Below are 12,753 nucleotides of genomic sequence, written 5' to 3'. Positions count from 1 at the left end.
GTGTGAGCAGGGGAGGGACAGAGAGGGAGACACAGAATCTGAAACAAGCTCCAGGCTCTGAGCCATCAGCACAGAGCCCAATACGGGGCCTGAACTCATGAACCACGAGATCATGAGCTGAGCCAAAGTCTGATGCCTAACCAACTGAGCCATTGAGGCGCCCCTTCATTTGCTTCTTTAATCAGGGTCTCTGTGGCCCAACATTTGTATCACGCTCTTGAAAAGAAGTTCAACTTCCTTGCTTTATTGTGTTCCCCTGTTACCAGCAAAACCTGGCCATGGGCTAATTTAAGTATCTGTTTTCTCATTCTTACACCTTGGGACTTTTGCATAAAAGGCGATGGTGGACTGAACCAAGCTAGCATGCTAGAGGATAAGCTCAAGGTAAAGCCTGAACATCTTAGCAAGGCATCCAAAGCTCCCATTTATTGTTTATGGCCACACCTTATTTCTTTCATCCAAGACCTCCATCCCCCCATACCATGTTCCACACATTCCGAGTCACCTGTAATCTTCTAATACACCTAGCTTTTTCCCTCTGTTATAATCTGAATGTGCCTCACCAAAATTCATATGTTAGAGCCCCAGCTCGGATGTGGACGTGGCTGTATGTGTCGATAGGGCCTTTGTGGAAGGGGTTAATGTTAAATGAGGCATAAGGGGAAGGCCCTGATCTGATAGGATTCATGTCTTTATTAGAAGAGATACCAGAGAGCTTGCTTTCTCTCTGTCCACTTGAGGACGTAGTGAGAAGACAGCCCCCTGCAAGCCAGCAAGAGAGCTCTGACCAGAACCTGACCATGCTGGCGCCCTATCTCAGATCCCCAGCCTCCAGAACAATGAGGAAATATGTGTCTGTTGTGTAATCCACCCAATCTGTGGTACTTTGTTGTGGCACACTGGGCAGACTAAGACATCCCCTTCTTGATGCCAAGAGGAAAACACCTATAAGATTTTAGCTACATTTATGCAAATGTCTTGGCCTCACAGGGACACACTAATAATAGCAGCATCTTCATGTGAGAACAAGTCATTCATGCGGAGGTTAACCTAGCAGCCTTTGCTTTAATACCACCCTGACAGGGCCAGTGTCTTGTCTGATGTTTCCTCATATAGAGAAGCCTGGTACATGTTCCTCTGAAGGAAAAATCTTAGTGATAGGCAGATACGAATGTGTGCTGATTTTGACTTTTCTCCTTAATCTTACTGGTCATCTGATAATCACGTACACTGGGTTATATGGATTAGGCTTGATTTCATTGGGAAGTTTCCTTTATATTTTCATTTGCATTATTATTATTCATGAGGCATATAATGATTCAATGTTTTGGTTTCAGTAGTTCCATATAATGGTTTATAATTTTCAAGTTATAATAAAAGCCCTAACATAGCATTTACTTGCAAGAGAACACATTTTATTTTATTTTATTGAAAGAGTTTTTTTAAATGTTGATTTATTTTCGAGAGAGAGAGGGAGCAAGCAGGGGAGCAGAGGGGCAGAGGGAGAGGGAAACACAGAATCCGCAGCAGGCTCCAGGTTCTGAGCTGTCGGCACAGAGTCCGATGCGGGGCTTGAACTCACGAACCGTGATATCATGACCTGAGCCAAAATCAGATGCTTAAACAACTGAGCCACCCAGGTACCGCAAGAGAATGCATTTTAAAACTTTGACAAACATGTGACTTATCTAAACCGTTATAAATGTTAAGCTCCCCATCTTGCTTTCACTCTCCCCAACCCCATGCAAAAAGCTTGATGTTCCCTTCACATATTGAAAATGGGATTCATACTATGGGCTGGGCTAGAATTTTATAATGGTGCAAGCTTTTCAAATTCTGATTTTAAGATTTTATATAACAGCAGTTGTAAACCAGTGGCCCTTAGGACAAATCTGGCCTGCCAGAGTGGTTTGTTTGATTAGTATCCCATTTGACAAGAATTGAGTTTGAATGCCTGTAGGTGGGGCATGCATTCTCCAGTTCCCCTGGGTGTCCACCTTTGCCTGTCCCTTCCCTGGGCTCTTTCACACATTTGCTTCTGAAGGCCTTTGAGACTGCAACTCCTGCTCTATATTGAGGAGCTGTGTTTTTTAAATAAAACATTTACTGATATAAACTACGTAAAGTGCACAAATAATTATACAACTTGGTGAATTATCACAAAGCTACACACCTGTGTGACTACAATCAGCATCACCAAAAAGAACATTAATAGAGCTAGAGTCCTCTTGTCTTCACTCTGTTCCCCTAAAGCAAGTGCTAAGACAAAGATGTGGGCACCCGAGCTATGAGAAGCACAGTGAATATTCGGATTTCCGACATGTAAATATAGCTTCATAAGCTATCTTTTGGTTTGTGCGTCCTTGTTTTATTATTTTTCATTCTTTTACTTTCCTTCTAATTTTATTTTTTTCTGTATCATTATTTGTAAGGTATACATCTCTTATAAGCAGATTAAATAAAGTATGTCTTTTTTAAAACTATTTTTAATGTTTATTTATTCTTGAGAGAGAGAGACAGAGCACAAGCGGGGGAGAGGCAGAGAGAGAGGGAGACACAGAATCCGAAGCAGGCTCCAGGCTCTGAGGTGTCAGCACAGAGCCCGATATGGGGCTCGAACTCAAAAACCATGAGATCATGACCTGAGCTGAAGTTGGACACTTAACCAACTGAGCCACCCAGGCGCCCTATAAAGTAGGTATGTCTTAAATCTAGTCTGACCATCTTATTTTACACTAAATGCAATTACCAATATATTTGAGGTGACATGTATCAGCTTATTTGCCCTACCTATTCTAATAATTCTGATATTTTTCTCTCAATTTCTTTTAGATTAATTATATGGAATACATGCATATTATATACAAATATGTACATCTATATGTATGTGTATATTTTAAATATTTCACTTTACATGTTTTCAACTGCTACTATTATGCATATTTATAATTTGGGGATTACCCTATAGGTTTCAATATACCCCTTGACTTCTTAATATCTGACACAAATTAATGCTTTTACTACATCCAAAACAATTCAAGGAACTTAAAGTTCTTTAACTCCCCAAATCCCTTTATTTTGTTTCATTGTTATCACGTATATTTTTTTCACTATTCTTTGTTTTAAATTCTGTATTATTAAAACTTTTCTAATGTATGTAAAAGTAAGGAGAATAGTATGAGAAGTTCAAAGTATCCAATGTACTCACCACCAAGCGCCAACAAAAATCAGTCTTGTCCTTGATATCCCTACCTAACCATGCCCTCAAATTATTTTGAGGCAAATCTAAGATGTGTTATCAATTTACTTGCAAACATTTCAGTATGTACCCTTTAAAAGATAAGGATTCTTTTAAAACATGAGATAAACCATGAGTTGACACACATACTTTCTCAATTCAAATTCAATATGGGAATTTTACTTAATCTCATCATTTTCATGTGTTTCAATTCTCTTTATATTTATTTGATTGTTTTCTGATCTGTTGACCTTTATGGTGCTTTATGCACCTGAGTTTTGATGTCTTTCAGGGTTTTGGGGAAACTGTTGGTCATTATATCTTGAGATATTATTTCTGTCCATTCTGTCTTACCCTTTTGTGGGAATCCTTTTCACTGAGCCCATATGTTTCTTACCTTCTGTCTGAATTTTCCATCCTTTTGTTTTTTCATGCTTTGATCATTATTTTCTGACCTATATTCTAGTTTAATAATTTTCTCTGCAGTTACATCTAATTTGCTGCTACACCCATCTATCGTATTTTTAGCTTCGGTTATTTTACATTTTTCAGTTTCTAAACTTTCAGAACCTTGGCAAAATTTCCTCTCTGAGAACTCTTCACTTAAAATGGCCCTGATCTGACCCCTTGAGTTTTTCCAGAAAGAATTAACAAATTAAAAAAAGACATGAATATTCGTGAGAAATTAAGCCCAGGTTATACAGCAGACTATGGATTAGACTAGAATACACAACTTTTCTCCTTAACAATAGATGGTGATATTTCAATGATTCATTTGTTGATTATTTTTGTAACACTTTAAATTCCAAGCTGATATCCTTGCCGCCTCTAAGTTCTTACATTCTAAAAAAACACACATCTCTGTAGAATGTGGGTTACAACACAGTAATTAAGGAAATTTAATGAAAGTAAGTTATTACATCCTCATCCAGGGATTTTGCATTTCAGCTTTTGCTGGATGATCCTGATTATCCTTTATTCCTACAGTCAGGAGTGAAAAGTGTGGCTCCTGTTTGCAGGAAAGATTGAAGGAGTTTTCTTCCATCATAAGCATCACCTCTGTGACACAAACTTCTCTCCCCATGTCTGTATTTCTCAGTAGTGCCTTTGTTTTTCATCCTGGTCTCTGTAGCCCAGCTTAAGCAGATGGGCTTGCTACACTTTTTTTAGGAAGATATGGGAGAATGTCAGGCTATCAACAACGTTTAGCTAAGTTTCTCCTCTAAGTTATGGTGCCATATTTTTCCCGTATTGTGGCTCAAGACTAAACCCCACAGCCAGTGCTGCAATGGAGAGTATAGCACAGGTTGAAATGTACCAAACAGCCCATTCTGATGGTCATCTACCATTGCTTCTTGTTAGCACTTAATTTTTTTTTTATTTTTTTTTTTTTGCATTTTCCCTATAGTCTGATTCAAATTAAAGTCATATCACAGCCATCTTGTTCCCAGAGCTCAGGAGTCCAAGCCTGTCTTAGGCTGGACCTTCTAGGAATCCCATCTGTCCACTCACTTCTTTGGCCTGTAGAATAGGCCTCTCTCCTTGATTATGTTTTCCTTTCGAGCATGACCCCTACCAATTTGGACTCTACCCATCTCTGTGGGAGTCTTTATTTCACAGATCATTTTTAAACTTGAGAATATTTCACCATTCACCCTTTAAGTGTGATGCATTCACACTTCAACTATACTGGCCATTTTCCCAAATCCACATTTAAACATCCCGATCCCAGATATTATCTTCTGTCCTTATACTGTGCCCACCAGTGGTGTTACATATAACTTATATTTCCAAAGCAATGTCCACAGACATAAATCTGCAAAGTACTTGAGACTTCACATTTATTATTGAATACAGATGATTCTGGTCCATTTTCTGGGATATATTCTCTTTTTTCTCTTGTTTTAGAGAGAGAGGGAGAGAGAGAGTGGGGGAGGGGAGACAGAGAGAGAGAGAGAGAGAGAGAGAGAGAGAGAATCGTAAGCAGGTTCCATGCTCAGTGTGGAGCCTGACACAGGGCTGGATCCCATGACCCTGGGACTGAATCATGACCTGAGCTGAAATCAAGACTCAGATGCTTAACCAACTGAGCCACCTAGGTGCCCCTAGGATACATTCTTTAAGCTCATAATATGGTATGATATTGTACTATCACCTTAGTGAACAATGGAGGCTGCTGCGTAGAGGAAGGGTGGAACCCTAGAGAACCTCTTGGTGGCACTAATAATGGTATTTTCAAGTGTGTTGTAGAGTGAATTATTTTTATAATGGAGTCTTGTGGATGTACAGATGTGTTAAAACTTTCTGAAAGAAAAATTCACACGTGGGTTTTTTTATCCCTGTAGAAATCAGTCTCAAATTTGCCAATGCCTTTTGGACTCGATAGTATGCCATTTCTATTGGTAAAAGAATTGAAAGCAAGGAGCCATAGGAATTTTGCACACAGCTTATTCTCTCCCACCCGCACAGTTACTTACCTGTGATAGCCAGCTGAGTCACAAAAAAGGTCATTCTTGACTTCTTCTTCCTCCTCCACGTAGAGAACAGCACCATGGAGTTTCCAACAATGGTGAAAACAAACAGGACCCACAGAGTTATCAACTGTTCAGTCTGTGAGAAACAAAGCAACATAAAACCAGTGTACTAGTGAGGACCAGGGTACTTTACAGAATGCAAATCTCAGGCTTTGTTCCTGGAATGTCTTCCTCTTGGTGTTGAATCCTCACCTGTCAAAGCTCTACCATCAAGAGAACAGAGATGCAGTGGTCCTTATTTACAATGATAGCAGTGGAAATTGATGCAACCTTAAGAAATCTATTTGGAAATATACATCAGGAGACAACAAAATGTATATATATTCTTTGGCCAAGCAATTGTTTAAGTCTACGTGAAAGAATTCAAGGTGTGAAAAAAAAATACTATGATAGAAAAGATGTGGATATTTATTGTAAGAATAAATTGCTAATTGTTCAAAGATAACAAGAGAAGTAAGTGAAACACTTCAATTCAGTGAACGATTATGTAACTATTAACGAGGACCAGGAAGATTATGTAGTGACATTAAAAATGCTTATACTATAATGGTAAGTTGAAAAACATGATACAATTATATATTCGGTATGATTATAACTGCAAAATTCTACATGTGAAGAAAGACTGAAGTATACTAAAATGCTAAGATGGGTTATTTTAGGGTAGTGTGATTATGGGTTATCTTTATTCTTTTTCATTTGACAGAATTTTATAATACAGTAATATTAAAGTTCCACGGAGTAATGTATAAATAGTAAATAACAGACAAATGAGGAATGCTACTCATTTAAAATGCCAAGTCTTTTGCAAGGAATTTTCCATGATTTCTTCAAGTGAAGCTTTCCATCTGTTTAAAATCTATGGCCCAGAATAAGCAGAGGCCCAGGGCACTGGGGCGGCCTGGACACAAGAATAAAGCAGCGCAAGGCCATGGGTGGAAAGCATGGGGCCAAGAGGATCCAGAGGCAAGCTTGAAGTCAAAAGCCAAGAGACATAAGCCCAAAGGATCTGGGCAGAATGCTGGTAAGAATGCATACGAATAGTGGAATCTGAAGTGCAGCTCTTACTTGGTGAAGATAAGAAGAGCCTGAAGATACCCATTGTGATGGTAAAATTTCATGTGTCAACTTGGGTAGGCTACAATGACCAATTGTCAAACAGTAACGTAAAATGTTGCTGTGAAGGTATTTTGTAGATATGACTAACATCTACATTCAACTACAGTTTAAATACAGCAGAATAACCCTCCATAATATGGGTGGGATTCATCCAATAAGTTGAAAGCCTTGAGAGCAAAAACTGAAGTTTCCCAAAGAAGGATTTCTCGAAGAATTCCTTGAGAAACATAGAAATCAGGCCTGAGTTTCCAGCCTTCTGGCTCATTTATGGATTTAAGACTTGCCAGTCCCACAATCACGTGAGCAACTTTCTTAAAATAAGTCTCTCTCTCTCTCTCCCCATTGGCTGTGTTTTCTGTGGAGAACCTTAATACACTCTAAATATCTGAGGCATCACAATAGCACTTTTTCTTACATTAAATTAACTTTAAGTTATGCAGTGACAGATGGATTAATTCTTTAAGATCTATAGAGGTGCCTGGGGTCTCAGTTGGTTGAGCTTCTGTCCCACTCTTGATTTGGGCCTAGGTCATGATCCCAGGGTGGTGGGACTGAGTCCAACGTCAGGCTCCATGATGAGTGTGGAGCCTGTTTAAGACTCTGTCTCTCCTTCTGCTCCCCTCCCCTGCTCTCTCTCTTTAAAAAAAAATACTATAACAATTCAGGGGCAGCTGACTGGCTCACTCAGTAGAGCACGTGACTCTTGATCTCAGAGTCATGAGTTCCAGCCCCACATTGGGTGTAGAGATTACTTAATTACAAAATTGTAACAATTCAGATAAAGCTCAAAGCCCCTTTGCTACTACTCTCTGTCTTGATCAACTCCTTCTCCCAGAAGGCAGATATCATTTTGATTACATTATCTTTCCAATTACACACAGACATACACACACACATATACCCATAGCAAATAAATAGTATTTTGTGTGTGTGGACAGCAATCTGATATGTACTCTACTCTCTATGTATTGTGCATATTGCTTTTTTCAGTCAGTTGGAGAAATGGCTACATAAAAGGTGGTACTTTCATATAGGGCAGTAAAATATTTCAATGAAAAGAAATGGATTAGATTTGCCAAAACAAAATAAGGTGACGGTGTAGGGAAGCCTCTAGCCTGAAGGAGGGGAGGGAGCTGGGAAGCATACTGAGTCAGCTCCATTCTCTGAGCCCCTATTCTCCCCAAGCATCACTGGGGTTCCCTGGGGCTGCCACGTAGAAACCTACACCTGCTTTGCTGGGTTCCAGGGCCGGGCATTTTCTCATGGTTTCTCCTCCAGCCCTATCCTTTCCAGAAGTCCAGGCTGGAGCTCACATGTCCCTCAGTCCTGCACTTTGTAATACTGATATTTAGGTCCTCCATCGCAGATTTACAGATGGGTTCCTGGGGCCCTGGGCAGAGGTCGGGAGTGAATGCAGATGGTGGGAGTAGGGGGAATAGCGTTAGTGGCAGTGCCAGGGGGCTGGCTGCACAACTAGAATGGGGAGACCACAGGCTTGATGACCTCTTTGAAGGGCTACTTTGAAGGGCACAGGTGGTCAATACCCCACCTCCAGCATGCTTACTTCATCTCCCCTGATGAGAACAGTCTCTGATCAGTGCCAGGTTCCAGATTTTTCTCTGGTCTTTTTGTAACCAGAAGGGTCACCTTCTTCTGGATGATTCTTCTCTCTAGCAGTCTAGATACGAACAGCATTGAGAAAGCATCAAGAGTGAAAACTATTATGAAAAAGGTTAGTCTGAGTGGAGTGAGGGAGTGGTTTTTGGAAGAGAATTCTCTCCTTTGAGATAGATGGGCAGTTGTCAGGAGCAGACACAGCAGGGGAAGCCTTTGATGTACCAGAATGATGTTCCCCTTTCAGCAGCTAGCAGGTAGGTCGTAGAGCATAAATAGGTGGTTTGAACTTGGAGGACCTACCTTTTAAAACTTTAGAGCAACTTGGGGACCAACGTAAGAAACTAGATGACTTAGACGTCTGTTAGCACAAGGTCTCACTGCCACTGTGAGGCTGAGAGCTGATACAGTCGGGGGCCAGGGTGGGGGATGAGGCACCTATGTCCCCAATATGGTCCTAATATAGTGTGCTATCAGGGAGGGTGATGGGGTCGTGGGGTGTTTATGATTCAGGAAAAGACGAGGAGCCCCTAGAGCTGGTGGTGTTGGAGATGTGGGCACACAAAGTCCTGCCAAGCCCCGCTGAGAATACAAATGAGAGATTTTCCAAGATTTTCTCCTGTTTCTTTCAGGAAATGTCTCACAGGGAAAAACGCTTTGATGCCTTCAAGAAATTCCTTTTTACAAATTATAGGACACTGGGTCCTGTCCAGCAAACCTTCTCAGCCTGGGCGATGGTAGTGTGGGGGGTTATTTCCACGCTTGTCCAGTACTGAGATGATTTCTGTTAAACTCTTTTAGCCTCAGATGAAGAAGAAAGGAAGAAGTCAGAATGTTTGTGATGCTTCTTTGCCAGATCGGGAATCGAGATCTCCACGGTGAGTGGGCAGAGAGCAAAGTCTCGGAGCAGACAGAGAAGGAGGTACGTTTCTCTGCCGGCAGTGGTTGAGTGTCAGGAAGGTGGTGGATACAGGGCTGTTTTCCTTACTGGGTCTCCGTCTTCACCAGCACCACCTATGGCCCTGGTCGGCTGCCCACATCCCTCAGCTGGATGATAGCTGCTTTCCGTGTCTCCCCCATGGAGTCTGCAGCATTCGGTGAACTTCCCACAGAAACTCGCCCCACCTCAGCCTCTGGACTCCCCTGGGGCCAGACTCTTCTCATTGCTTTTCCAGGGAGAGACTCTTCAGTGAATCTGTCTGCCCTTCCATGAATCTGTCTGCCCTTCCCTCAGAATGTCTTACCTACTCTCTACTTTATAGGGATTCTTCCCAGTTTGCAGAGGTAGGGTCAACCTTCTCTGTTTTCTACTTCTGACACAGAACTTTTTTCAACTAAAATTGTACTCTGAAGGCCTTCTGGATGAGAACTGGAGGGATGAGGAGATTTAATCAACGGAACTCAGGTAAATCTGAACTAGAAGTTAACGTTTTTTCCCAGAATGTCTCTCTCCTGACGCTCTCCTTTCCTCACATAACGTTAGTTACTGCCTGCGGTAAGTACGGTCAGGCCTCATTTCCAGAAAAACAGCACTGAAGTGGTTAAACAGTTTGCTTTTCATGTGGCACATTGCCGATTACGCTGCTGAGATCAAAGTTCCGATTTCCAGAAATCAAGTTTCTCCATACTGGAAGACCTCCGGCCTCTCAGTGGGCATGGGGCGGCTGTTTTCTTTGTTTTTGTGCTGCACAATTCCGACCCAGGCATCCAATATCGTCAAAGTAGGCTTGGAGCTCAGATCTGTTCTGCTGGGAGCACAGAGTGACAAACACTGCAAATCAAATTATCCTGCTTAGATATATCAGTGAATTGGAAGTCAGGCCTCAGGAGGGCTGGCACAGTCAGTGCTAGCTTGGCTGAGCCTTTTCTTAGAAGCTTGCAGTAACTGTTTTGGGCTGGTAGACCCAAGGCTCTCCGTAAACCGGTCAGGGTCTATTCTCCTTGGGATTGGATGATGTCTACAGGGCAGGCTGAGCAGGTCCTGTGAAATTAGGCCCCCTGCTCTTGCTTTAGTGTTCTCTATTTGAAGACAATCTCACCTTACCTCAGAAGCTTCAGGAAATTTCCAGATGGAAGAAGACACCCCCCCCCCCCCACCTCCCCAAAGCCCTCCTTGCTTTCTGGAGTCTTCCTAAAAGCCATGTTTACTTCTTTGTTTATTAATTCATTCAAAATCAATTAATTGTCTATAGTATAAGGCATTGGCATTATAAGGGAAAATAAAACATGTAGAGTATATAAATTGTGCTCGGCCAAGTTTAAATCCTGTTTCAGTCAAGTAGTACAAGGGGTATTAAGTATGCAAACACTTACTTGTGGGATCATTTATTCATAGTGTTCTTACCCATGTGTGCACAGACACATAGACCCACACAAATCCCACGGTAATATGAGGATTTGGAAAATTACGACAATGGGAATTCAGGAAGCAAGTTCAGGGGCGTTTGACTGTCACAACCTGGCGAGTGATGTGTAGAAAAGTGGGTAGACTTCGAAACCAGCCCGACCTGGGATCAGATTCTTTGTTACTTGCTAGATGTGTGTTACATTGGTAAGTGACAATCTGAGTCTATTTTCTCATTTATAAAATGAAGATAAAGATAAACTCTGCCAGAGGATACTTGTGATGGATACATATGATGATGAAAACGGAGACTTCTAGCTCACAGCTTGATGCATAGTATACGCACAGTAAAAACTGGTTTACCTCCTTCCTTAGTTTCCTATACTACACATAGGTTTGAGGAGTCATTTATAAATAACTCACAACCTTTTCAGGACGATGCTTGAATTCACCCTGTTCACGCCATTTTCAGTTACAGTCTATTGGAATTTCACCTGAGCCCAACCAGCTCTCCACCCAGACCCCCTTCCCCCAGATAGGGATGGTGTTCTAATACCATTCTCAAAACTATTGCAGGATATAGTTGAGGATCAAATGCCCCCTAGTGGTCACATGAGGCAAAATTCCAGCCAGATGCTTAACCGGCGAATTTGAAATTTTGCAGTGACTAGAGACTACAGTGTTTTCAACTCAGCTATGTGGTTTTAGGCTCATGACTAATTGGTTTTCAAATTCAAAGTCATGAGGCCGTGCAGTGATGTCATCTCTTTGCAGATCAGAAGATGAAGAGCAGGGATTTAGAGAGATGGATTGCAACCTTCACTTGATGATGCTGGTGCTGCCACAGGGCTGATACTTGGGGTTTCACTCCATAGAATAGGCTTCTAAGGCCAAAAGGACGCCCCTAAGGGCAGGCATTAGGTCCATGGCACCACTCCAGGCCGGCATTCTGTCTTCCCTGTAGAAAGTGCTTAATAAATATCTGTCGGATGGATACACAGTTAATGACAAGTGAAAGGTTATTTAGAAGTATAATAGAACAGGTTATCTGAAATGGGAATTATCTCAGGAAATACATTTAGTTGGGTGATAGTAATTAATGCTGGATATGTCAGATTTGTCTGGAGGAGAAAGCACGATTTATCCAAATCCAAGGAATGGGGATCCACTTTTCCAGAGGAGTCCTGGAAACCAGAATTTTTTTTTAAAAAAGCCTAAAGTATCTTTAACAATTATAGGGTGAATGGAAACTAACATTATTTGAGTGAATCACATTAATCTAGCATGTGACTCACTTAGTTTGTCATGTATAGGAGATGTACTATAAGTGTTTGTTCTTGATTGATTGTCATCTACCAACTATCATTTGAGAAGCTTTACATATTGCTCATGGAATTATCACAAACTGACCAATGAGACATCATTGTCCTCAATCTTATAAGTAAGGAAATGGGGCTCAAAAACTTAGTAGCCTGGGGCACCTGGGTGGCTCAGTCGGTTAAGCGTCTGACTTCGGCTCAGGTCATGATCTCACGGTCCGTGAGTTCGAGCCCTGCATCGGGCTCTGTGCTAACAGCTCAGAGCCTGGAGCTTGCTTCGGATTCTGTGTCTCCCTCTCTCTCTCTAACCCTCCCCCGTTCATGCTCTGCCTCTCTCTGTCTCAAAAATAAATAAACATTAAAAAAATTAAAAATAAAACTTAGTAGCCTGGGATATCTGGTTCATAAGTGATGCAGCTGGGATTTGAACACAGCTTTACTTGACTGAAAAGTGCATGCCCTGCTTCTATAGTGGTTTTCTCTTACAATTTGGGGCCAGAGATGGTGAAGTCACCTGATTTACTTTCAATTTGCAGTTGGAAGACAGATCTTCATTTTTCTCTGACCTAAAACTTGTCAGTGGCTCAG

At 41.4% G+C, this 12,753-nt stretch overlaps 1 protein-coding gene across 2 annotated transcripts in view; it reads right to left on the bottom strand.

Annotated features, from left to right (window-relative positions):
• NPSR1 (neuropeptide S receptor 1) overlaps positions 1-12,753 on the bottom strand; it is a 153,840-nt gene that overhangs the window by 118,401 nt on the left and 22,686 nt on the right. For both annotated transcript variants that reach the window (XM_007078568.2, XM_015535925.2), the window contains exon 2: positions 5,716-5,848. In XM_007078568.2, the coding sequence (XP_007078630.2) occupies positions 5,716-5,848 (133 nt within the window). The remainder of the gene's footprint in view (positions 1-5,715; positions 5,849-12,753) is intronic.

Source organism: Panthera tigris, chromosome A2 (assembly GCF_018350195.1).
Source record: "Panthera tigris isolate Pti1 chromosome A2, P.tigris_Pti1_mat1.1, whole genome shotgun sequence".
NCBI classification, from domain to species: domain Eukaryota; kingdom Metazoa; phylum Chordata; class Mammalia; order Carnivora; family Felidae; genus Panthera; species Panthera tigris.
The sequence above is the reverse complement of the archived record's forward strand: the minus strand, read 5'-3'. Positions and strand labels throughout refer to the sequence as shown.